The sequence below is a fragment of the Oryctolagus cuniculus genome, chromosome 5 (genome assembly GCF_051225735.1).
Source record: "Oryctolagus cuniculus isolate XC-2025 breed Fujian yellow rabbit chromosome 5, ASM5122573v1, whole genome shotgun sequence".
NCBI lineage: Eukaryota > Metazoa > Chordata > Mammalia > Lagomorpha > Leporidae > Oryctolagus > Oryctolagus cuniculus.
This window is the reverse complement of record NC_142871.1, coordinates 41,822,201-41,849,886: the sequence shown is the minus strand read 5'-3', so window position 1 is coordinate 41,849,886 and position 27,686 is coordinate 41,822,201. Positions and strand designations below refer to the sequence as shown.

The following is a 27,686-nucleotide window of genomic DNA, read 5'->3' as shown; positions in this document are numbered from 1 at the left end:
GTTAAATGAGTAGGTAAAACATTGTTTAGAAGAACTGACAATGCTTAGGTATTTGGAACCAAAGGAAATAATTGGCCATTTGACTACCTGCAATAAATTGTCTGACCTAACTATTTATTTGAGAAGCAGTTGGAAATGGCCTAAGTCATTTTAATGACTAAGCTTGACAGTTGCCCTTCCTTATCTGTTTCTAATTATCTACCCATGTGATCTTCCCTTAGGTACTATCTGCTTAGAGATCTGTCATTCTCTATCTTAAAAGAGGGATCATTGGGCTTCCTTTGATATTTTGCTTCAGTCAGAGACTTAGGCTAAGCACAAATAAGAGTGAGAGGATGTGGGCTGCTTTGATGATCCCCACTTTTCTTTTCCTAAGCCTCTTTTCTGTTGGTTGTGCCCAAGATCCGGTGTCCACCACAGATGGAAGTGATAACTACCCAATTCTTTGGGACCAGATTAATGGGAGCATAACAGAATTTCCAGTACAGAACAACAAAATAATCATTGATATCTGGAAGTATATTGATCGCCTGAAAATGTATAAGATTCTTATGAGAGAATCAGACAAATATTTTGCTCAGTTTGGAAAAAACAATTCAGAAAACGTGCTGTGGACACTAACCATACTTTATGGAAGACTGTATAAGACAGGTATGTACATCTTAATTATTCCCAAGGATGCGTGCTTTTCCCTTCTCTGTTACTCAGTGCACTGAAAGTGCCTAACTAATGTGTTCAGATGTTCCTGTCTGAATGTTTATGGAATGCAGAATCAATTCAGTCATTTATTTTCCAGTACTCAGAACTTCTAATGGTGCAATTGCTATTTTCTATAAGTAATATTATTTTGTAGACTTATTATTATTAGATTATTAGATTTATTATAAAAAATATGACAAAGTCTTCTGTTAATTCTGAAGCTCAGGGAGAAATTTGGTACTAGATAAGGTTAAGAACACACTGTCGTGGCCGGCGCCGTGGCTCACTAGGCTGGTCCTCCGCCTTGCGGCGCTGGCACACCGGGTTCTGGTCCTGGTCGGGGCGCCGGATTCTGTCCCGGTTGTCCCTCTTGCAGGCCAGCTCTCTGCTGTGGCCAGGGAGTGCAGTGGAAGATGGCCCAAGGGCTTGGGCCCTGCACCCTATGGGAGACCGGGATAGGTACCTGGCTCCTGCCATTGGCAGCGCGGTGCACAGGCTGCGGTGGCCGTTGGGGGGTGAACCAACGGCAAAGGAAGACCTTTCTCTCTGTCTCTCTCTCTCTCACTGTCCACTCTGCCTGTAAAAAAAAAAAAAAAAAAAAAAAAAAAAAAAAAAAAAAAAAAAGAAAAGAAAAGAAAAAAAAAAAAAAACATACTGTCCCTAAAATTCTGAGCTTTGCCTCATATAATGCTAGTCAACGTAAGACATGACACTCAACGTAAGTTACACTTTGTGTTACTTGTTAGTTTCAGTCAGAAGAAATGAACACAGTCTTAGGCTTAGTAACTAGATCACTCTGTATGAACCAAAGTAGGTAGAATGAAACCAATGGAGATGTGATGCTTCAGTTGGAACTTTGTGTTTTTCTGAACATCATCTCTTTTCATTGTATGTTTAGGGGAATTCCACTATTCTGCCTGGTTCTTGAACCAAGTTTTTTATTTGAAGTATCTTCCTATTTTCTTGTTTTGTCCCCCAAATTTGTGTTCTTTGTAAGAAACTAGATGCCCAAGAAACCCAGTTGAATGAAGAATAGCAGTATAGGGTGCAGTACATTGAAACTTCAAATTACTTCTTGTACATTTTAAATTTTCAAGTCACTCTGCATAGGGGAGAAAGATCGAGTGAGTAACAGAGGCTGCCTGTGACAGGAGATGCTTTGCTGATCCTACTTACTCAACGCGTGAGCTTTACAGACTGGTGTTTCTGAGAAGCTTCGACTTGCCAAGAGCTGGCCAGCACACGGAAAGCTATCAATGGACCACCTTATGAGAAAGAATTATAATTCCTTTCCTAATTTCTGAATTGGGCCATTTGTATCTTTTCCCCTCTTTCTCATGATTTTATACTGTAAGTTTGAATTTCCATGGTGGGGATCCTTAGCTATTCTCTTTGCTCTGCAGATCGGTTCTCAGACCCTTCGAACAGTTCAGTCTGCGCTTTTGGTGGTGGCTGCATATCCAGCAGCAGTGGCTGGGGAGGTAAGTGTCACATTTGCCTCGTGTTTCTTTCCTGGTCTGTGGCCATGTGGCTTGCTCTGCTTTTTTATGGGGTAGGCTAAGTTGAGGTAAACGTTGAAATTTGCTTTTTAAAGATATACAATTTTCTGTGCAATTTCCAAGGAACTAATGAATTTATGCAACCAACTTGAAACAGGTAAACTCATGATGACCATTTGCAAATAGTAATTTATGGAGCATTATTATTTTTAGTTAGATTTTAAAGGAAAATATTGTACTTTGTTATCCATCATTTCAGAGTTTCTGTCCTTTATTATACATATTTTCAGCCTGTTTCCCAAACATTTAAGATTTATTCCACATTCATTTCACTTAAATAGATTATTTACACCCTTCAGAGATGTGCTTAATTCAATCCCTACCCAAGAATTAATATTATTACCTTCACGATACAGATAATCTTACAAAAACTGATAGAGTTTGAGTAATTACTGATAGAGTAATTGAGTAATACAATCTGGGTCATCACCGCGGCTCATTTCGTTAACCCTCCGCCTGTGGCACCGGCATCTCATAAGGGCACCGGGTTCTAGTCCCGGTTGCTCCTCTTCCAGGCCAGCTCACTGCTGTGGCTGAAAAGGCAGTGGAGGATGGCCCAATGCATTGGCCCCTGCACCTGGATGGGAGACCAAGAAGAAGCAAATGGCTCCTGGCTTCAGATCTGTGAAGCGCGCTGGCCGTAGCGGCCATTTGAGGGGTGAACCAACGGAAGGAAGACCTTTCTTCTGTCTGTCTCTCTCTCACTGTTTAATTCTTCCTGTCTAATAAAAAAAAAGTAATACATTCTTTTTTTTAATTAGTAAATATAAATTTCCAAAGTACAGTTTATGGATTACAATGGCTTTTTCCCTGCCAAAACTTCCTTCACACCCACACCCCTCATATCTCCCACTCCCTCTCCCATTCCATTCACATCAAGATTCATTTTCAATTCTCTTTATATACAGAAGATAGATTTAGTATATATCAAGTAAATATTTCATCAGTTTGCACCCACACAGAAACACAAAGTGTAAAATACTGTTTCAGTACTAGTTATAGCATTACTTCACATTGGATAACACATTAAGGACAGAGATCCCACACAGGGGTAAGTGCAGTGACTCCTGTTGTTGACTTAACAATTTGACACTCTTGTTTATGGCATCAGCAATCTCCCTAGGCTCTAGTCATGAGTTGCCAAGGCTATGGAAGCCTTTTAAGTTTGCTGACTTCGATCTTATACCAACAGGGTCATAGTCAAAGTGAACGTTCTCTCCTCCCTTCAGAGAAAGGTACCTCCTTCTTTGATGGACCGTTCTTTCAACTGGGATCTCACTTGCAGAGAGCTTTCATTTAGGTCTTCTTCTTTTTTTTTCCAGGGTGTCTTGGCTTTCCATGCCTAAAATACTCTCATGGGCTCTTCAGCCAGATCTGAATGCCTTAAGGGCTGATTCTGAGGCCAGAGTGCTATTTACGACATCTGCCATTCTATGAGTCTGCTGTGTATCCCGCTTCCCATGTTGGATCGTTCTCTCCCTTTTTGCTTCTATCAGTTAGTATTAGCAGACACTAGTCTTGTTTGTGTGATCCCTTTGACTCTTAGTCCTATCATTATGATCTATTGTGACCTGAAATTGATCACTGGGACTAGTGAGATGGCATTGGTACATGCCACATTGATGGGATTGTATTGGAATCCCCTGGCACGATTCTAACTCCACCATTTGGGGCAAATCCGATTGAGCATGTCCCAAATTGTACATCTCCTCCCTCTCTTATTCCCACTCTTATATTTAACAGGGATCACTTTTCAGTTAAATTTATACACCTAAGAATAATTGTGTGTTAATTACAGAGTTCAACCAATAGTACTAGAACAAAACAAAGAAAAATACTAAAAGGGATAAAGTATTACATTTTATATCAACAGTCAGGACAAGAGCTGATCAAGTCACTGTCTCTCATTGTGTCCATTTCACTTCAAAAGGTTTCCTCTTTGGTGTTCAGTTAGTTGTCACAGATCAGGGAGAACACATGATATTTGTCCCTTTGGGACTGGCTTAATTCACTCAGCATGATGTTTTCCAGATTCCTCCATCTTGTTGCAAATGACTGGATTTCAATTTTTTTGACTGCTGTATAGTATTCTATAGAGTACATGTCCCATAATTTCTTTATCCAGTCTACTGTTGATGGGCATTTAGGTTGATTCAGGTCTTAGCTATTGTGAATTGAGTTGCAATAAACATTAATGTGCAGACTGCTTGTTTGTTTGCCAATTTAATTTCTTTGGGTAAATTCCAAGGAGTGGGATGGCTGGGTTGAGTGGTAAGGTTATCTTCAGGTTTCTGAGGAATCTCCAGACTGACTTCCATAGCGGCTTAACCAGTTTGCATTCCCACCAACAGTGGGTTAGTGTCCCTTTTTCCCCACATCCTCTCCAGCATCTGTTGTTGGTAGATTTCTGAATGTGAGCCATTCTAACTGGGGTAAGGTGGAACCTCATTGTGGTTTTGATTTGCATTTCTCTGATTGCTAGTGATCTTGAACCTTTTTTCTTTTGTCTGTTGGCCATTTGGATTTCCTCTTTTGAAAAGTGTCTATTGAGGTCCTTGGCCCATCTCTTAAGTGGGTTGTTTGTTTTGATGTTGTGGAGTTTTTTGATTTCTTTGTAGATTCTGGTTATTAATCCTTTATCTGTAGTTTAGTTTGCAAATATTTTTTCCCATTCTGTCGGTTGCCTCTTCACTCTCCTGACTGTTTCTTTTGAAGTTCAGAAACTTCTCAATTTGATGCAATCCCAATAGTTGATTTTGGCTTTGACTGGTGTGTCTCCAGGGTCTTTTCTAGGAAGTCTTTGCCAGTACCTATATGTCACAGGGTTTCTCTAATAATTTGATGGTGTCAGGTAGATTTAAGTCTTTAATCCATGTTGAGTGAATTTTTGTGTAAGGTGAAAGGTCGGGGTCTTGCTTCATGATTCTGCATGTGGAAATCCAGTTTTCCCAGCACCATTTATTGAATAGACTGTCCTTGCTTCAGGAACTTGTTTTAGATCCTTGATCAAATAGAAGTTGGCTGTAGATGTTTGGATTGATTTCTGGTGTTTCTATTCTGTTCCATTGGTCTATCCATCTGTTTCTGTACTAGTACCATGCTGTTTTGATAACAACTGCCCTGTAGTATGTCCTGAAATCAGGTATTGTGATGCCTCTGGCTTTGTTTTTGTTGTACAGAATTGCTTTAGCTATTCGAGGTCTCCTGGGTCTCCATATGAATTTCAGCACCATTTTTTTCTGGATCTGAGAAGAATTTCTTTGGTATGTTGATTGTTATCGCATTGAATCTGTAAATTGCTTTTGGGAGAATGGACATTTTGATGATATTGATTCTTCCAATCCATGAGCATGAAAGATTTTTCCATTTTTCAGTGTCCTCTTCTATTTCTTTCTTTAAGGTTCTGTAATTTTCATCGTAGAGATACTTAACGTGCTTGGTTAAGTTTATTCCAAGGTATTTGATTGTTTTTGTAGCTACTGTGAATGGGATTTATCTTAGCAGTTCTTTCTCAGGTGTGGCATTGCCTCTGTATACTAAGGCTATTGATTTTTGAGCATTGATTTTATATCCTGCTACTTTGCCAAACTCTTGTATGAGTTCCAATAGTCTCTTAGTAGAGTTCTTTGGGTCCCCTAAATGAAGAATCATATCTTCCTCAAAGAGGGCTAGTATGAGTTCTTCCTTCCCAATTTGTATCCCTTTAATTTCTTTTTCTTGCCTAATAGCTCTGGCTGAAACTTCAAGAACTATATTGATTAGCAGTGGTGAGAGTGGGCATCCCTGTCTGGTACCAGATCTCACTGGAAATGCTTCCAACTTTTCCCCATTCAATAGGATGTTGGCCATGGGTTTTTCATAAACTGCTTTGATTGTATTGAGGAGTGTTCCTTCCATACCCAGTTTGCTTAGAGTTTTCATCATGAAAGCGTGTTGTATTTTATCGAATGCTTTCTCTGCATCTATTGAGATAATCATATGGTTTTTCTTCTGCAGTTTGTTAATATGGTGGCAATCTTGAACCATTCTGCATATCAGGGATAAATCCCACTTGGTCTGGGTGGATGATCTTTCTGATGTGTTGTTGCATTCTATTGGCGAGAATTTTATTGAGGATTTTTGCATCTATGTTCATCAGGGATATTGGTCTGTAATTCTCTTTCAATGCTGCATCTTTTTCCGGCTTAGGAATTAAGGTGATGCTGGCTTCATAGAAAGAATTTGGGAGGATTCCCTCTTCTTCGATTGTTCTGAATAGTTTGAGAAGAAATGGGATTAGTTCTTCTTTAAATGTCTGGTAGAATTCAGCAGTGAATCCATCTGGTCCTGGGCTTTTCTTTGTTGGGAGGGCCTTTATTACTGTTGCAAGTTCTGTCTCAGTTATGGGTCTGTTTAGGTTTTCTATGTCTTCCTGGTTCAATTTAGGTAGGTTGCATGTGTCCAGGAATCTATCCATTTCTGATAGGTTTCCCTGTTTGCTGCCATACAAGTCCTTGTAGTAATTTCTGATGATTCTTTTTATTTCTGTGGTGTCTGTTGTTACGTATCCTTTTTCATCTCTGATTTTATTGATTTGGGTCTTGTCTCTTGTTTATTTAGTTAGTTGGGCCAATTTTGTTTATTTTTTCAAAAAACCAGCTCCTCGTTTGTCTGATTCAGCGCTTAAAAAAGAAGCAACATGGAAATAGTTTGGGACAGGATTGTAAGCCACCCAGAGAATGGGCAGAGAGGCTGAAAGTAAGTGTTCAGCCCCACTAGCAATGGGTGGCAGCTTTTTTTGTTGCTTTTTGGGTAGGGTCCTGTTGCAGAAGGGCTGGTTGGTAAAGTCCCTTTTCTACAGTGTCATGTCTCAGCAATCTGGAATGTCCAGGTGAGGGGCTTTCCCAAGCAATGGACCTTCCACTAACCTTTAGATCATCTGTGCCCAGTTTTATCGAGTGTGGGAATTTTGGGCCTCAGTGACCTAATGTTTATTTCACATCTCAGACGCTTAATAGTTTCTAATGGACATCACAAAGTAAACTGTATTAGTAATCATTCACTCAATTTTAAGCATAAAAATTAAAAGTACAAACAAGATGATTGAGATGGTCACCTAGTGTACCAGATATTAAACAGTGAGAAAATGACTTGCCATCTAAGACTGAAGAATGTTTGATGAAATTTCTGTCTTTGCTCTCACGTTTTGTGTCATTAGGTATCCTAGCTTTCCTGACAGCAGGATGGGCAATCAAAATGCTTCTCTGGTAGTTAAGCAGAAAGATGAGAGGATGTGTTTCATTGTCAGAAATCCTGGAACTAGGCCTGGGATCCCAGAAACCAGCCTGTGGGATGAACCTAGGAGTGACGAGGTCTAGAGCTTTCAGGTTCTCTTAGAAACGATGAGCACAGTCATTGGGAAGTAGATGAACAGTCCAAAGACAGAATATACACAGCTACTTAGTATTTGAGTACTTGACTGAGAGGAGTTAGCACCAAGAAGCTGAAGAAAAATACTAAATCTAAAGTTAAAGAAATGCAGTGGGGTTTATGGAGAAGGGAGTCAGAAACATGAAGATCTGCAAGAATTGAAAGGATAGTTCATGCTGAGCTTCTTGATTTAGGCTGTTTCCTAAGTCACATACTGAGCACCATCTACATGTACACCAAATGGTCAATTGCTTTCTCAGGCAAACCTTGTGATCTGTTTCCTACTTGAAGAATAATAAGTACAGAACATTGATCACTTGGAATTCAGTTGCATGAAGTTCATTTATGTACAACTATCTGCATCCAGACTGGGCCCCTAATGTGGAGAATTTCCAGACTGTGATTAACTCCAAGTTTTTCTACCCTTAGACATAACCTAGAGCCAGTACATTTGACAATATTACTTGAAAGATAAACTAAATTTATATATAATGCGACTTGAGCTTTTTACCTAACTCTTCTTTTATTAGATAGTTGGTTATTCCAGACAACTTTCTTCTCTGTTACACTGCAGGTATTAATTTCTATGTGATTGCTATGAATTTCCTTGCTGCAGTTGAATCTGGGTTTGTTTTTTTTTTTAAACTTTTATTTAATGCATATAAATTTCCAAAGTACGACTTATGGATTACAATGGCTTTCCCCCCGTACCGTCCCTCCCACCCACAACCCTCCCCCTTCCCACTCCCTCTCCCCTTCCATTCACATCAAGATTCATTTTCGATTATCTTAATATACAGAAGATCAGCTTAGTATACATTAAGTATGGATTTCAACAGTTTGCTCCCACACAGAAACATAAAGTGAAAAATAATAGATGATTTTTTAAAATGATGATGAAATCAGAGCAGACCTATTGTCATGTTTAATCCCAGTGAGAGTCAAGTTGGGAATTGATAATTTCTTTTTTTTTTTTTTTTTTTTTTTTTTTTTTTTTTTTTTTTACAGAGGATCAGTTTAGTATGCATTAAGTAAGGATTTCAACAGTTTGCACCCCCATAGAAACACAAAGTGAAATATATTGTTTGAGTACTCGTTATAGCATTAAATCTCAATGTACAGCACATTAAGGATAGAGATCCTACATGAGGAGTAAGTGCACAGTGACTCCTGTTGTTGACTTTACCAATTGACACTCCTGTCTATGGCATCAGTAATCTCCCTATGCTCCAGTCATGAGTTTCCAAGGCTATGGAAGCCCTCCGAGTTCTCTGATTCTTATCTTGTTTAGACAAGCTCATAGTCAAAGTGGAGGTTCTCTCCTCCCTTCAGAGAAAGGTACCTCCTTCTTTGATGGCCTGTTCTTTCCACTGGGATCTCACTCACAGAGATCTTTTGCCAGAGTGTCTTGGCTTTCCATGCCTGAAATACTCTCATGAGCTTTTCAGCCAGCTCCGAATGCCTTTAGGGCTGATTCTGAGGCCAGAGTGCTATTTAGGACATCTGCCATTCTATGAGTCTGCTGAGATTCTCACTTCCCATGTTGGATCACTCTCCCCTTTATTTACTCCATCAGTTAGCGTTAGCAGGTACTAGACTTGTCTATGTGCTCCCTTTGACTCCCAGTCCCTTCACCATGACCAACTGTGAACTGAAACTGATCACCTGGAACAGTGAGATGGCATTGGTACATGCCACCTCGATGGGATTGAATTGGAATCCCCTGGTATGCTTCCAACTCCACCACTTGGGGCAAGTCAGCCTGAGCATGTCCCAAATTATACATCTCTTCCCTCTCCCATTCCCACCACCATGTTCAACAGGGATCACATTTCAGTTAATTTTCAACACTTAAGAATAACTGTGCATCAATTACAGATCTAAACCAGTCATATTAAGTAGAACAGATAAAAAAAAACTACTAAGAGGGATAATGTATTTAGTTGTTCATTAACAGTCAGGGCTATGGTGATCAAGCCACCATTAAGAGATATACCGTATAAGATAGAATTTTTATCTGGAGAGGAACGCAGATCTGACTTCTGTTATTCAATTGAGGAATGTCGTAGAGCCTACCCACAAGCTATGGATGTAGCCAAAAGGTTTTATCAGGTAAGGGAATACAGTGATTTTTTTTTTTTCCTGAATGGTATCAATAAAGACATTGATAATCTCTCAATGAATGTATTACTTAAAAATTAACAAAACTTCATATTAATGTACATATAAAATTGTAAGTATATATAGTAATGATCCTTCCCTTGGAATTATTCTTTTTAATGTCCTGAAATACGCTGAGTGGATGATTAATAGAAAATTAATATAATTTCATGTATTATGATTTTTTCTGTACAATTGCTAATAATAATTACCAAATCATGCTCACATATGAAAGTAAATTAGCATAAATCTTCGTAAAGTAAATAAAAGTAGAATGTCCTATTCAATGCAGTAATCGATTCTGAAAATACATCTATTTCACAGAAACGTATTTTAGAAATCGATGGGAATTGTGATTAAATTTATTTTAATTTCATGTTGGGTTCCTCTATTTACATAAAACACATTATTTATTCTGTAGTATATGCAGTCAAAGATGACCCTTTCCAAGGTTGGAACTATTCCCATTAACAACGGAGATGATACTACAGTGATCAAATACATGTGGGATGCCCATCAAGCCGCGATTGATGTTGCAAAGCCGAAGTTCAATGACATGTAAGATGACCACTCTCTGTGATAGATTTAACTGCCATTTCTTCCTAACCATGTAAACCATAATGTATATTTTCCCCTCCAGTATTCATTTCCCATTTTTTCAAAACATCTCAGCAAATGAGTCTTTCACTTTTATTTGCAGTCCATATAAAAGCTATCTAAGTAAAGAAATAGATGAAAAGATGGCTGTATGTACACCTTTTCCAAGAGGAAGTTCATAGCATTTTCTTATAGTTAGCTCATAGTAAAGCTGTTTTTTTATGACTATTCAATTTTATTGAATGCAACATGCAATAAATATCTGTCTGTCCTTGGATTCCAGATGACATATATAGTCTCCCCTCAGAATCTGTTGTGGATTGGCTCCAGGATCCCTGCAGATACAAAAATCTATTAAAATATCATATATAATACTTTGGATATTTATATTAATTAAATAAAAATGAAAAAAAACTTAAAATAATTAAAAATGTATATAAAATGGTGTTGTACTTGCATATAACCTATCCACATATTCATGTTTACTTTAAGCCATTTCTACATCAATCACATAATACAATGTAATGCTATCTAAATATTTGCTATATTGTACTGTTGAGAATAATGAAAAACAAAGGAGTCTGCACATGTTCTTCTAGTAGAGGTACAATTTTCTTTCTCAATATTTTCCAACTGAGGTTAGTTGAATCCACAGAAACAGAACCTGCAGATATTGAGGATGACTGTACAAGTAGTTAGGTGAGTCAGGTGGCAAAATTCTGAGCCAGATTTGTTACACTCTATCACCACCAAATAGAAAAATGGTTTGAAATACTAAGTTCTCTTAGTTTATGTTTAGCAGGTTACTATTTTTTTAATTATTTTTTTTTATTTTTTGACAGGCAAAGTGGACAGTGAGAGAGAGAGACAGAGAGAAAGGTCTTCCTTTACCGTTGGTTCACCCTCCAATGGCCGCCGTGGCAAGCGTGCTGCGACCGGCGCACCGCACTGATCCGATGGCAGGAGCCAGGTGCTTTTCCTGGTCTCCCATGGGGTGCAGGGCCTAAGCACCTGGGCCATCCTCCACTGCACTCCCTGGCCACAGCAGAGAGCTGGCCTGGAAGAGGGGCAACCGGGACAGAATCCGGCGCCCTGACTGGGACTAGAACCCGGTGTGCCGGCACCGCAAGGCAGAGGACCAGCCTAGTGAGCTGCGGCGCCGGCCTAGCAGGTTACTATTTAATGAGGTTTTAATGCAATAAAAAAACAGAAAAAGAAAATTTAAGATGTATTTATTATGTATTTTTTTAAACTTTTATTTAATGAATATAAATTTCCAAAGTACAGTTTATGGATTATAATGGCTTCCCCACCATAACGTCCCTCCCACCCACAACCTTCCCCTTTCCCATTCCCTCTCCCCTTCCATTCACATCACAATTCATTTTCGATACTCTTTATATACAGAAGATCAGTTTAGCATACATTAAGTAAAGATTTCAACAGTTTGCTCCCACACAGAAACATAAAGTGAACAATAATGTTTGAGTACTAGTTATAGCATTAAATCTCAATGTACAGCACACTAAGGACAAAGATCCTACATGAGGAGTAAGTGCACAGTGACTCCTGTTGTTGACTTAACATATTGACACTCTTGTTTATGGCATCAGTAATCAGCCTAGGCTCTTGTCATGAGCTGCCAAGGCTATGGAAGCCCCCTGAGTTCACTGACTCTGATCATTTTTAGACAAGGTCGTAGTCAGAGTGGAAGTTCTCTCCTCCCTTCAAAGAAAGGTACCTCCTTCTTTGATGACCCATTCTTTCCACTGGGATCTCACTCGTGGAGATCTTTCATTTAGTTTTTTTTTTTTTTTTTTCCCCCAGAGTGTCTTGGCTTTCCATGCCTGAAATACTCTCATGGGCTCTTCAGCCAGATCCGCATGCCTTAAGGGCTGATTCTGAGGCCAGAGTGCTGTTTAGGACATCTGCCATTCTATGAGTCTGCTGAGTATCTCACTTCCCATGTTGGATCACTCTCCCCTTTATTTACTCCATCAGTTAGCGTTAGCAGGTACTAGACTTGTCTATGTGCTCCCTTTGACTCCCAGTCCCTTCACCATGACCAACTGTGAACTGAAACTGATCACTGGGACTAGTGAGATGGCATTGGTACATGCCACCTTGATGGGATTGAATTGGAATCCCCTGGTATGTTTCTAACTCTACCGTTTGAGGTAAGTCAGCTTGAGCATGTCTAGAATAGCACATCTCTTCCCTCTCTAATTCCCACTCTTATATTTAACAGTGATGACTTTTCAGTTAAGTTTCATTTAATGAATATAAATTTTCAAAGTACAGCTTATGGATTACAATGGCTTCCCCCTCCCCAACTCTTCCCTCCCACCCACAACCCTCCCCTTTCCCACTCCCTCTCCCCTTCCATTCACATCAAGATTCATTTTCAATTCTCTTTATATACAGAAGATCAGTTTAGCATATATTCAGCAAAGATTTCAACAGTTTGCACCCACAAGGAAACATAAAGTGAAAAATACTGTTTGAGTACTAGTTATAGCATTAAATCACAATGTATAGCACTCTAAGGATAGAGATCCTACATGAGCAGTAAGTGCACAGTGACTCCTGTTGTTGACTTAACAAATTGACACTCTTGTTTATGGCCTTAGTAATCTCCATAGGCTCTTGTCATGAGTTGCCAAGGCTATGGAAGCCCCCTGAGTTCTCCGACTCTGATCATATTTAGACAAGGTCATGGTCAAAGTGGAAGTTCTCTCCTCCCTTCATAGAAAGGTACCTCCTTTGATGACCTGTTCTTTCCATTGGGATCTCACTTGCGGAGAACTTTCATTTAGGTCATTTTTTTTTTTTTTTTTTTTTTTGCCAGAGTGTTTTGGCTTTCCATGCCTGTATACTCTCATGGGCTTTTCAGCCAGATTCACATCCCTTAAGGGCTGATTCTGAGGCCATAGTGCTGTTTAGGACATCTGCCATTCTATGGGTCTGCTGAGTATCTCGCTTCCCATGTTGGATCATTCTCCCCCTGTTTTATTCTATCAGTTAATTTTTGCAGACACTAGTCTTGTTTATGTGATCCCTTTGGTTCTTAGTCCTATCATTATGATCAACTGTGAACAGAATTGGTCACTTGGACTGGCGAGATGGCATTGGTACATACCACCTTGATGGGATTTAATTGGAATCCCCTGATATGTTTCTAACTATACCGTTTGGGGCAAGTCGGCTTGAGCATGTTCCAAATTTTATATCTCTTCCCACTCTTATTCCCATTCTGATATTTAACAGGATTCACTTTTCAGTTAAATTTCAACACTTAAGAATTACTGTGTATTAATTTCAGAATTCAACCAATAGTATTAAAAACAAACAAACAAAATACTAAGAGGGATAACGTATTAAGTTGTTCATCAACAGTCAGGGCAAGGACTGATAAAGTCATCGTTTCTCATAGTGTCCATTTCAAATTAACAGGTTTCCTTTTTGGTGCTCAGTTAGTTGTCACAGATCAGGGAGAACATATGGTATTTGTACCTTTGGGACTGGCTTATTTCACTCAGCATGATGTTTTCCAGATTCCTTATTTTGTTGCTAATGACCAGATTTCATTGTTGTTTTTTTTTTTTTTTACTGCTGTATAGTATTCTGTAGAATACATATCCCATAATTTCTTTATCCAGTCTACAGTTGATGGGCATTTAGGTTGATTCCAGGTCTTAGCTATTGTGAATTGAGCTGCAATTAACATTAAGGTGCAGACCGCCTTTTTGTTGCCAATTTAATTTTCTTTGGGTAAATTCCAAGGAGTGGGATGGCTGGGTTGTATGGTAGGGTTATATTCAGGTTTCTGAGGAATCTCCAGACTGGCTTCCATAGTGGCTTAACCAGTTTGCATTCCCACCAACAGTGGGTTAATGTCCCTTTTTCCCCACACCTGCCAGCATCTGTTGTTTGTAGATTTCTGAATGTGAGCCATTTCACCAGGGTGAGGTGAAACCTCATTGTGGTTTTGATTTGCATTTCCCTGATTGCTAGTGATCTTGAACCTTTTTTCTTTTGTCTGTTGGCCATTTGGATTTCCTCTTTTGTAAAATGTCTGTTGAGGTCCTTGGCCCATCTCTTAAGTGGGTTGTTGGTTTTGTTTTTGTGGAGTTTCTTGATTTCTTTGTAGATTCTGGTTATTAATCTTTCATCTGTAGTTTAGTTTGCAAATATTTTTTCTCATTATTTCGGTTGCCTCTTCACTCTCCTGACTGTTTCTTTTGAAGTTCAGAAACTTCTCAATTTGATGCAATCCCAGTAGTTAATTTTGGCTTTTCTGCCTGCACCTCCAGGGTCTTTTCTAAGAAGACTTTGCCAGTACCTATATCTTGCAGGGTTTCTTCAATGCTCTCTAATAATTAGATGGTGTCAGGTCATAGATTTAAGTTTTAATCCATGTTGAGTGGATTTTTGTGTAAGGTGAAAGGTAGGGGTCTTGCTTCATGATTCTGCATGTGGAAATCCAGTTTTCCCAGCACCATTTATTGAATAGACTGTCCTTGCTTCAGGAACTTGTTTTAGATCCTTGATCAAATAGAAGTTGGCTGTAGATGTTTGGATTGATTTCTGGTGTTTCTATTCTGTTCCATTGGTCTATCCATCTGTTTCTGTACCAGTACCATGTTGTTTTGATAACAACTGCCCTGTAGTATGTCCTGAAATCAGGTATTGTGATGCCTCTGGCTTTGTTTTTGTTGTACAGAATTGCTTTAGCTATTCGAGGTCTCCTGGGTCTCCATATGAATTTCAGCACCATTTTTTTCTGGATCTGAGAAGAATTTCTTTGGTATGTTGATTGTTATCGCATTGAATCTGTAAATTGCTTTTTGGGAGAATGGACATTTTGATGATATTGATTCCTGGAATCCATGAGCAAGGAAGATTTTTCCATTTTTTTGGTATCCTCTTCTATTTCTTTCTTTAAGGTTTTGTAATTTTCATCGTAGAGATCTTTAACGTCCTTGGTTAAGTTTATCCAAGGTATTTGATTGTTTTTGTGACTATTGTGAATGGATTGATCTTAGCAGTTCTTTCTCAGCCATGGCATTGCCTGTGTATACAAAGGCTATTGATTTTTGTGAATTGATTTTATATCCTGCTACTTTGCCAAAATCTTCTATGAGTTCCAATAGTCTCTTAGTAGAGTTCTTTGGGTCCCCTAAATAAAGAATCATATCATCTGCAAGGAGGGATAGTTTGATTTCTCCCCTCCCAAACAGGTGCCAGACAGGGATTCCCACTCTCACCACTGCTATTCAACATAGTTCTGGAAGTGTTAGCTAGAGCCATCAGGCAAGAAAAAGAAATTAAAGGGATACAAATTGTGAAGGAAGAAGTCAAACTATGTTTACAAATTTCACATTTGTTTAGTTAATACCAGTTGAAAAAAATGTTGAGTTTTGAGTTGGGATTGCATTAATCTATAGGTCAATTTGAGAATAATTTAAACTTTCACAATACTTTTTTGAACCTATTTGTTATGCTGAACTGTATCAAGTAGTATATATATACCTTTTCTTTATTTCTAGAAGTAACCATTTCATAGGATTAAGCCTCACATTTGTATATTTATTTTTGATGATGTTTTAGAATAACTATTGGTTTATTTAATGTATTTTTTGAATTATTATTATAAATTTGATGAATTTATGTTGCTAATAACTATGATTTTTATCCAATTTCTCATTTATTTTTATTGATGGCATATCAAAATACAAGTGACTATTTTAATGACATTGTTTCTAAAGATCCTATTATTGTCATATCAATTCTAATAGATTTTATACTGTTTTTTACATCTATATAAAAGTAATTTACTGTGCAGACACTAAGAGTTTATTCAGTTCACATTCTGATATTTATTAGTTTTCTTGTCTTATTATATTGCTGTGTAATATTGAATAAATGTGCTAAAATTAGATTTAGGATTTTGTTAAATAACTTTTAAAAAAACATCTACTTTTCTACTCTAAGTTTGTTAGAAGTTTTCATGAATAAATACTGAATATAACTAGACAACAGTCTGTCTATTTAGAAAGCCACCTGATTTTTCTTCATTGTTCTGTCACAGTTAAGTATACACAATTTAATTTCAAATGGAGTGCGACACTCCCAGCTATGAAATAAACAAAATTGGCCATAAAAATTATTTTTCTTCATTATTACCTTTAGTAAGCTAGCAGAAGTTGTAATTTGCATCTACACTTTTGAGCCAGATTGGCCTTAGATTTTCTTTTCTTGAAATGTTGGCTCAGTGCATGAGTTGAAAAGTTCCTCAATAATGATGAGACAGGACATGGGAGTCTTCCGCAGGAGAGCACCATCAGTAGACCTAGCGAGCACTTTTTATTTTTGGGTACAAACAAATATACACACAGGCAAGCACGTAGGCACAATAATGATTAATGAAAGTTCATTAGAAAACTGGGCTTTATGTTCCGTGACAAGGGACGTCCAGGTGATCCTTATCTGGCAGTACATCTGGACCTATGGCACATGTATCTAGAGTTTTGATCATAGTGTCAAGCTGCAGAAATCAGCATTCCTTTCCAAGTACAGAAAACCCACCTGCTGCCTTCTGCTGCCCCATTCCATTGGCAGGTGTGCCCTCACCTAGCCTGCTTAGCAGAGACAGGACTGTCGCCATGCCCTGTACCAAGGAAGTGTGCTTCCCTGAGCACAGCGTGGCAGGATCCTCTGCATTCCTCTCTGTGAGGTTCTGTGTCACACTGATGTAACTTCTTACTTACATGTTGTTAGATTTCACTGATGTAGTTACATTTTCCCCAAGAACTAATTTTCAAATTCCAAAATTCTGTTTTAAGCTAATTTTGATTTTTGTTGGTTTCAGGGCTTCTCTATTTTCTTATTCTCTTTGGTAATATATTTTCATTTACTTTTATTTTTGCTCTTATCAAGAAATGAAATTTTATATAATTCATACCTCCTCAAGAATGTAGATTTGCTTCAGATGTGGCTTTACATAAATACCATAAATTTTACTACATCACATTAACCAGCAGAAGTAATAAATATAATTTTCTAATTTTCATTGAGGATTTTTGTTTGACTCATTGTTACTGTATTACCTAATTTACAAATATATGGTGTTTTCCATTGAATTTTTCTTGTGCATTTGTTGTGAGGAGGAAAAAATCAGTATGATTTCAATGCTTCAGAGTCTGAGGAGGCTCAGGTTCTGACCCAAGGAGCTCAGATGCAGTAGGTGTCTGACCAGTGGCTGCTAGTGCAGCTTTGTTCTTTGTCCAGCATGATGATCCTTGAGTTCTTTTCTTTTTCAATACTGTTTTAGTATCCACTCTAATTGCACATTAGCGGCATATTTAAGTTTTGCATAGGGACTTCTTCATGGAAAGGTTAAGGAGTTCTGAATATTTCAAATCCCTTTTTCCCTGCCACAATGAGTAGTTGAAATTATGTGCTATCAAAAATATTATAGATGATTATTTTGTAAAGAAAAAGTATTTGTTAAGATTTGCCTAAGCATTTATTTTTCCCATTCCCTTCTTTTCAGCCTGACTCTCTAAACTACCCTCTGGCATATTTTTCCTTTCCTTGAAGAAATCTTTTAAAAATCACTTTCTTCCTGATCTGTAGTGAAAAGTTGTCTCAACTTTTGTTTATCTGAAATACGATAATTTTGCCTTTATATTTTTAAGAATATTCTTATATATTTATTTGGTTATTTTTGGCCTTATATATTCATTTATATATGTGCATATATATGCATATACATTGTTATATTTTCTTCTAGAAATTTTTAGCTTTTATTATTTTATGACTTCTAATTTCAATGTCTAGAATAAAGAACTTAATTCTATTGCTGATGCATGTTGGGTAATGTTTTCACTTAATTACAAATTATTTCTTGGGGCTGGCACTGTGGCACAGTGAATTAAGCTGCTGCCTATGATGCTGGCATCCTTTACGAGTGCTGATTCGATTCCTGTCTACTCTGCTTCCAATTCAGCTCCTTAGCAATGTGCCTAGAAAAGCAGCAGAATGGCCCAAGTTCTTGGGTCACCAATGTGAGAGATCCAGATGGAGTTAGAGGCTCCTAGCTAATGCCAGGTCCAATCTGAGACATTGCGGTCTTTGGGTTGTGAACCAGTGGATAGAAGATCTCTCTCTGCTCTCTCTCTTTGTCTCTGTGTCCTTCTATTTCTGTAAATATGCTTTCAAATGAATGAATAGATCTTTTAAAACATGATTTCTTTGTCCTTTCTCTTCTGTAGCTTTAATTTTTTAATGCTTTATTTTGATGTTCCTAAATTTATTTCTTCTATTGAACCTTCTTTACATTTTTAGTCCTAGAATATAGTGTCTTTCATCAGATTTAGAAAACTGTCATCACTTCCTTTTCAAATATTATTCTGCCTCTTTGTACAAGTTCTCCCCCTTTAGAAACTTCCCTGAATATATATTAAAATTTTCTGTTATGTACCATTGATCAATTCCACAATTTTCTATACTTTCTATTATTTTCACTTTTGTTCTTTGAGGATTTTGTTTTAATCTTTCAATTCACAATCTGGCTTTTGTTTCCATTTTCTGCTATTTCTTTATTTTTTTTCACAATTTTTAAAATTTATTTGAAAGACAGATTTGCAGAGAGAGGTAGATCCAGAAGGAGAGTCTTCCATCTGCTGGTTCACTCCTCAAATGACCACAATGGCCAGAGTTGAGCTGATCTGAAACCAGGTGACAGGAGCTTTTTATGGATCTCCCTCACTGATACCAGGGACCCAAAAGCTTGGACCACCCTCTGCTGCTTTCCCAGGCCATAGCAGAGAGCTGAATCAAAAGTGGAGCAGCTGGGACTTGAACTGACGCCCATAGGGGATGCTGGCACTGCAGGCTGGGGCTTTAACCACTGCCCCATGGGCAACCTCTACTTTTCTACAATAATGCTAAAGCCATCTATTGGGATCTTAATTTATTATTGTGTTTTCATTACTGCAACTCCCATTTGATTAGCTTTTATATTTTTAAACTGTCTTCTGAAATGTGTCAATCGGCCGTTTGTTATCGTAACTGTTTTTGAAGCCCATACTTCATAACTCCAAAATATGTGTCTCTTAGAGAACCTATCATGTGTACATGTCTGGATGTGTGCATGTAGTTCCTTTAGTTGTCAGGCAATTGTTATTGTTTTATTATTTTGGCTGTGCTGGACACTGCCATTGAAATTTAATGAGAAAATTTGTGTCCATAGATATACTGTCTTACTACAGGGAGAATTAATATTTACTCCAGGCAGTCAGGTTGGAAACATATCACCTTAGTTCAAAATGGGGATTATAGTTATTCAAAAGTGGGCTGAAGACTTTGTGAGTTGGCTTATTTCTTATTCATTCTAAAGCCTATGCTCCCATCTTGTTCATTCTAAAACCCATACTCCTAAGTGAAACATGGAGTTGTGGATCATCATGGCCTCTTCAATTTGGTTAGTCATCAACTAACTTTTTTCTTCTCTGATTCCACAGTTCTACCAAAGACTCTTCCTATTTTCTCAACACTTGAACTAGATTTTTCAATATCCTCTATTTCTTTGAGTGGAAAAACATTCACATATTTCATACTCAGTCTATGATCACCCTTCTTTCCTGGGTTTTTATTTCATGAATCTCAAAACTCTTTTAATCTGTGATGCTATCAAACATGTTTTTAATGCTTTATTCTTTTATAGTAATTCTCAGCAAGAAAGAATCACTTTCCATTTGCTACCTTGAAACTTCCACTTGCATGGAATCAAAAGAATTTGAACTCTTTGTTTGTTTGGTCTAGGACTCTGTTGTGAATGTTCTTCAGGACAATGCTTTGGTTACCATGCCAAATACTTCATTTATTATTCCTCGTGTGTTTAGATAATTCTATGCATACTCATGAGATAAATATTAAAAATAAGTTAAATATTTTTTGCAGAATTCTCAGAAATTACTATCGGATGATCTTTTACTCATTATTTTGTTTCATTTTACACAGTCCCAAAATACCTTTGTAGAAAATGACTGATGCTAAGAGAAGTGAGCAGGATAGAAATTAGAGATATACAATGAAAAATACAGAGGAGTAAGTCTTATAGAAGTGATAAAAGGATTGCTATGCGCTATAATTGTTTTAACTTATAAATGCTCTTATGGGGGATTGATTCCATTATACTAAAATTGCAGATCCTGGTGAGTATTCACTAACTTACACAGTAACTCTATGTAAAATGCATGTATGAAAATACATATCTGGTCTTTAGTTTGTATCTGAAATGAACCATTTTGTTCATTTTATTAATTATGCTCTTTTAGATCAGAATATTCTTCTGCAACTGAAAGAGACTTCACCATGGATTTTCTAACTGTCGCTGAATTTTGTGAGGCAGCAGAATATCGCCCATACTTTGGAAGTACAGTGGAAATACTACTAGGGTTCCCACATAGGCCACTCACAGACCAAGATGCAAACATTCTCGCCCCTGACTTCAATTTATACGAAAAAGCACATTTGACTTCAATAAGAACACTTTCAAGAGTAAATAAAATGACAGGTATGATTATGAATTATAATGTGAATAAAACTTAAATGAATTAGTCAGATATGATCTGAATACATTTAATAGTTCATTCAGCAAGAATTATTAAGTATCTACTGTATTTTATGTTAGTGGAAAGCAATTGTGATAAAGATGTTTAACATTCTAAGAACTCATAGCTTAATACATAAAATTCGTATATAAATTATCACAACACATTTTCATTGATAACTATATTCAAAATGTAAGTTTATTGTAAAGCATATGAAAAAAGCATATGTTCTACATATAAATGATAGAGTTTGTGTTTTGATATCCTGTTCCTCTAGTCCACCTCAGTTTTTCTTTTTTTCCTTTTTTAAATTTGAGAGACAGAATGACCGCAGGAGACATAGAGAGAGCACCCTCCCATTTTCTGGGTCACTCCCCAAAAGCCTTCAATAGCTTGGGATGGTCTGGACAAAACCAGATATTGAGAATGCAATTCAGGTCTCTCTCATGGGTGGCAGGATCCCACTTACTTCAGCCTTTACAGCTGCCTCCCAAGGTCTGAATTAGCAGGAAGCCAGAGTCAGGAGGGAGAGCCAGGAATTGAACCCAGGAACTCTAGTGTGGGATGCAGGTATCTTAACTGCTAAGCTTCACACCCATTCCCTGGCTCCTTATTTTTTCAGGACTGTATTTGTCCTGAATCTCCTACTCTTTTCTTTCTTTCCAAGTGAAACTCCAAAATGTATTAATTGAATTAAGCACAAGTATGTTGTCTCCAGGCAAGACATCACTTGTGAACACTAATACTACAAAAATTTTGCTTTCACATTATACAGATATTTCACATTTTCCATATGAAGCTGTTACGTTCAACCATAAATTGTTCTCCTAAGTAATGATGTCCTATCTGTTTCCCCACTTCTAAGAGTTGGTTCTATTTCCTCCTCTCCAGTATCTGGATTTTCTAAGGTAAATCCTTATAATTTCTCCCCTGGTTTTCATCACTATCCCCTTCTATTCCCTGATAAGATTCTGTCAAACCATCATCAATATTTCCTAGTTCCTGTGGTAATAGCCTTTGTAAAATAAATGTCTTTTTATGTGTCTCTTCTTAAATTTTTCTTAAATTTATCCTAATAGCAGTCTGGCTTTCAGATTAAGATTTCATCTCGTTCGTCTGTGAAAACGGGGTCCTTCATTACCTCCTATCTCCCCATACTCTGCGTTCGAAGGACTGCTGATCCCTAACTGTCATGCCACTTGGAATCCACCGCCCCTCATTATTTGCATGACAAATTCCTGTTCCTCTTTCAATTTTCTGTTGGCTTAGTTTTTCTGACTCCTATCCTGATCATTCAGTTGTCAAACCTACATCAGTATAAAGAACTGCCTTACACTTCTTTTACTAATGGGGGATCTCTTCCATTATCATTTTCATACTGTAATCATATTACTATAATGATTTCCTTCTCAGTTTCCCCTTACAGACTGGAAAGTATATGACTTCTTCTTGTTTCTCTAGTGCCTAGGCTAAACACTGAGTGACTATCCTGGGTCCAGTGCAAAACATTGAAATATGATTGCAACACAGTAGGAGATATATGAGGTTGATTTTTCCATTTACAACATGAATCTAAATCAGAAGAGGAGAAATAATTTTCCCAAGGAAGATGAGAAAAGATATGTAGCTGATAGAGTTCCTATGAACTTATTTTGTATTGTATTGTGTATTAAGTTATCTTGTATTTGTTATTTTTTTTTTTTGACAGGCAGAGTGGACAGTGAGAGATAGAAAGAGAAAGGCCTTCCTTTTGCCGTTGGTTCACCCTCCAATGGCCCCCACAGCTGGCGCACTATGGCTGGCGCACCGCACCGATCCGAAGGCGGGAGCCAGGCGCTTATCCTAGTCTCCCATGGGGTGCAGAGCCCAAGGACCTGGGCCATCCTCCACTGCACTCCTGGGCCACAGCAGAGAGCTGGCCTGGAAGAGGGGCAACGGGGACAGAATCCAGCGCCCCGACCGGGACTAGAACCTGGTGTGCCAGCGCCGCTAGGCGGAGGATTAGCCTATTGAGCCATGGCACACGCCTTGTATTTGGTCTTACTAAAGGAATGCTAAGAGCTTTTTAGTGGGCAATTGATGCGATTTTTCAGGTTAAATAGCTAGAAATATTAGGAATATTGGAGAGCAAATTGTAACAGTGTGCATCTAGAATTATTACTAGCACTTAAAAATGCATTAATACACCAGTATCAGTGGGAGTTTATGTGACAGGACAGATGTGAACGGGCACAAGCTCATCAGATCCATAGGAGGTGATGACTGCATTTGAGGAGAAGGAGGGACAATGACTCAGTCAGTTTTTGTTTTGCTGAAAGAGTGTAAGATGGTGTCATCCACTGAGATAGAGAATAAATTAAGTAATATAGTTGAAATGGAAGTAGAAAGATCAGCTACAGAGAGAGCCAGTTATATAGTATTTGTTGAGCTTCATTTAATTGACGGATATTAGGGTTAATGTCTTGACATATTTAATGTCTATAGACATTAATAACAACAGCACAAAATAGGTGACACTACCCTCATTTTTTAGTGAAAAGACCCATTGTAGTTAAGTTAACTGTCCAAAGTCAAAATCTGAAGTGTTTAAATCTGAAGTAGTGTTAAACCAGTAACTTTAGTGTGTGGGTAATTGTTTTCAGTATGCAGTAGTTACTTCCTTGAAAATATTAAACTGCCAATGGCTTAATAAATAATATTCATTAACGCTCAGCATTTTAGAATTAGAACTGTGTACATACGTTAGTTTCAATCTACTTTTCTGTGAAATAACTCGGAGTCTTGGGGCATTAATTTACCAAATATTACTCAGTTTCAGTGAGAGTTGGAGAAAAACCATGTCTCTTTTTCCCCAGGAAGATATTCTCTCCAATAAATGAAACCTTTTAAGCAGGAATAGGAAATGGCTTACCATGGATCTTAAAATATTTTATTCTATTTGAAATAAAATAATCATTTAAAAAATTTATCCTTTATTTACCCCATATAATTTTGTGACTAAAGTATCGTTCATTATTCAATCATTTCTGAATAGGTGTAATTCTAGATTAAGGTAAAGGGGTTCTTAAATTTTGCTGTCATGCTACCCAATACTACACATTTTCTTACATAATTTGCTAAATCTAATGGTCAAGTGGAGGTACTAATATAATACATTGTATAATTTAAAATTTTAATTAATTTTGTGTACTAGATTTTTAAATTATATTCATATTTTCATAACTAACTGAAAACATAAATACTTTTATTTTCCCAGGTGGCTTGTTATTAACATTGTGGAAGAAGCTCATGAGTTTATCAAAGGTGAATAAGGCCTTTGGACGGTTCCTGATTAAAAGGCTACTCTTAATACCCTATTTTTAGTACCCTAATTTTTTGTTGTCACAAATATGTTGGTCAATTTAAAAGCATAATAAAAAAATCAATGTCACAATTACTATTTTATGAAACTTTCTCTGTTCCTTTTATCCCCTTTGCTTCTTTGAATTTATGAGTTTATCAGGCAATAATTTTCCTTTCCACTCTGTGTTCTGGTTAAAACTTAATTAGTCCCATAGAATGACCAAGTTATATATGAATATAGAAATCCTTATGTTTAAACCTATTTAAGGTTTTGATTTTTTTGCTCAGTCCTCATTCATTGACTATAGTGAAGGGGGCCAAGTTTTCCTTGATAGATTATTCTTACAAAATACAGCTTTAATACAAGATCATATATGCTAAGTATTTATATCCCAGGATTGATCTCAAGGTACTTTGTAGTATGAGTACAATTGTCCTCCCATAATATGAAAGAAGCTTAGTATTTGACTGCTGCTGCAGGGATAATTTTAGCCATCCCCTAGAAAATGTATGAGCTACTCCACTGCAAATAATCCAAAGCTACAATTTCTTTTGTTTCTTTTCTCTTTTTTCTATATTGAAGCCCCGTATATATATATATATTTTCATATATATAAGTATATATAAAATCATTTATTGAAGATAAGAGTTGGAAATTATCTAAAAATTACCATCTTCAGATCTTTGCTGATGTCATTAATAAAAAATTATTGGGAAAAATATATTCTGATGGCTGCAGGCACCAGCTATACATTTTCCCTAAAATGTATGCCTCTATTTTCCCTCAAATCCCAATATTTTCCAGCTACCTCCTTAGCAAAATAATCTCTTATGTACTGAAATGACACTTTTTATGTTGTCAGTGTTATTAAGAGAAGGCTTGGGGCTGATGCTGTGGCTCAGTGGGTTAACGCCCTGGTCTGAAGCCCTGGCATCCCATATAGGTGCCGGATCAAGACCTGGCTGCTCCACTTCCAATCCATCTTTCTGCTATGGCCTGGGAAAGCAGTAGAAGATGTCCCAAGTCCTTGGGTCCTTAAACCCACGTGGGAGACCTGGAAGAAGCTCCTGGCTCCTTTCTTCGGATCAGCACTGCTCTGGCCATTGTGGCCAATTGGAAAGTGATCCATCGGATGGAAGACCTCTCTCTCTCTTTCTCTCTCTCTCCCCTTCCCTTTCCCTCTCCCTCTCCCTCTCCTTCTCCCTCTGTCTATTTCTGTAGCTCTTCCTTTCAAATAAATAAATAAATCTTTTAAAAAAGAATTCATTTACTGGAGCCATTATAGACACCTAAAGATAAGGGCAAGTAAACTTAAGGCAGAAGCTTAGAAAATATTTGTTAATCTAAAACAATATATTTTATAATTAGTTAGAATGTGTATTCTGTTAACAACTGATAAAATAGATGCTTTCAAGTATATATCTTTCTGTTCAAAATAGTCATATGCAAATTTAAACTTGATCACTGTTGTGATTTTGTATGTGAGTTCGGAATAATTGTAAGATAAATAGGACCTGCTAAAAAAGAAGATTTTTAAATTGGACCTGTTAAAAAAGAAGATTTTTTTTTCCAATGTAGTATCATATCATATAGAAATAAAGACAATGAGTTTGAATATCTAAGTATGTAAGAGAAATGATATATCCCCACAAGGAAAACAAATCTTCAGTCTCCATGAATTTTAACCACTTGAAATACTCATATTTTTTATATTCAAAGTTATATTTTTCTATAGACTTTTTGATATGTACCCAAAAACATATAGATAGAAATAATCTATAACAATAATTTTTAACATTCAAAATATTGACATTTACCATCTCTATTCAAGATCCTTGTCTGTTTCTCTCTGTATCTCTCTCTTTCACTGTCCACTCTGCCTGTCAAAACAAAAAAAAAAGATCCTTGTCTGATAATTTTATCCCTGCTTCCTATCATCAGAAGAGAAGCAGCAGTTGACTTACAACTACTGTGGTGGCTGCAAACCCAAATTATATCAAAGACACTGCTGTGTACCTAGGAGAGTAGCAGAAGATGACCCAAGTACTTGTGCCCCTACCACCCACATGGGAAGCTCCTGGATCATGGCTTCAGCCTGGTCCAGTCTGGCTGTTGCAGCCATTAGGGTAATGAACCAGTGGATGTTAGACACTCTCTCTCTCTCTCTCTCTCTCTCTCTCTCTCTCTTTCTTCTTCTTCTTCTTCTTCTTCTTCTTCTTCTTCTTCTTCTTCTCTCTGTAACTCTCTCTTTCAAATAAAATAAATGTCTTTAAAAAGGAATTTAGGGGCTGGCACCATGGCTTACTTGGCTAATCCTCCGCCTGTGGTGCCAGCAGCCCATATAGGCACCGGGTTCTAGTCCCGGCTGCTCCTCTTCTGGTCCATCACTATGCTGTGGCTCGGGAGGGCAGTGGAGGATGGCCCAGGTGCTTGGGCCCCTGCACCCACATGGCAGACCAGGAAGAGGCACCTGGCTCCTAGCTTCGGATTGGCACAGCGCCAGCCGTAGCGGCCATTTGGGGAGTGAACCAACGGAAGGAAGACCTTTCTCTCTGTTTCTCTCTCACTGTTTGTAACTCTACCTGTCAAAATAAATAAATAAAAATCTTTTTAAAAAAAGGAATTTAAATTCTTTTTAAAAACTGCTACTTTAAATATAAGGACACTAAAAGTGACCCGATAAAAGTGTCTTAAAGAAAATTTGTAATATGCAATCACTAGGCACAGGAAATAGAATGGCTCTATTAAAATCAGAAATGTCAACTTTATATAGAATGTTCCCAAGGAAGAAGAGGGACGTTTCATAATGAAAATGTCATTAGAGTCTGGACCAAGATGGAAGCATAGGGAGGGCACTTACTGCTCTACTCTAGGGGAAGATAGTTAAAAACATGTGGAGAGAGTCCAATCTCAGGGCAGAGTTAGGGAGAAAACAGCAGAGGAATCTTGAGGCAAATGAGAGGGACACTATGGATTTACAAGGAGAGTGTGGACATGCCCAGCTAAGCAGCCCAGCAGCCAAAAGCCTCAACATTAGCTTTGGAGAGTGAGATGAGACAGCAGCAGCTCAAGCCACTGGTGATAAAGTTGCTGAAGAACCTGGAGTGAATATGACTTGGAGCCCTGTAGGGGACAGTGTACCTGCCAATATGGAAGGAAAAAGAAGGGGGCACATTTCTCTTTCCTGACTGACCACCCAGCACCAGTGTCCTGTAACTAGCTGTGAGAGAGTAGGCCCATTTTGTATATACATAACAGCTATGCTAGCTCATGTCCTCACACCCAGCAACCAGCTGAGTG

The 27,686-nt window shown here is 37.7% G+C and overlaps 1 protein-coding gene across 2 annotated transcripts; it reads left to right on the top strand.

Annotated features, from left to right (window-relative positions):
* Positions 1–279: 279 nt before the first annotated feature.
* On the top strand, positions 280–24,492 carry LOC138849857 (protein LEG1 homolog). Of its 2 annotated transcripts, XM_089332707.1 has the most exons (7): positions 280–651; positions 2,103–2,180; positions 8,242–8,297; positions 9,651–9,779; positions 10,249–10,385; positions 20,768–21,006; positions 24,300–24,492. In XM_089332707.1, exons 1-7 carry the CDS (start codon positions 336–338, stop codon positions 24,404–24,406), a joined length of 1,062 nt encoding a protein of 353 aa, XP_089188833.1. In that variant the 5' UTR covers positions 280–335; the 3' UTR covers positions 24,407–24,492. The 2 variants fall into 2 exon arrangements, with proteins under 2 accessions (XP_089188833.1, XP_089188834.1); XM_089332708.1 differs by lacking the exons at positions 20,768–21,006; positions 24,300–24,492 and adding an exon at positions 11,267–11,584.
* Positions 24,493–27,686: the final 3,194 nt, after the last annotated feature.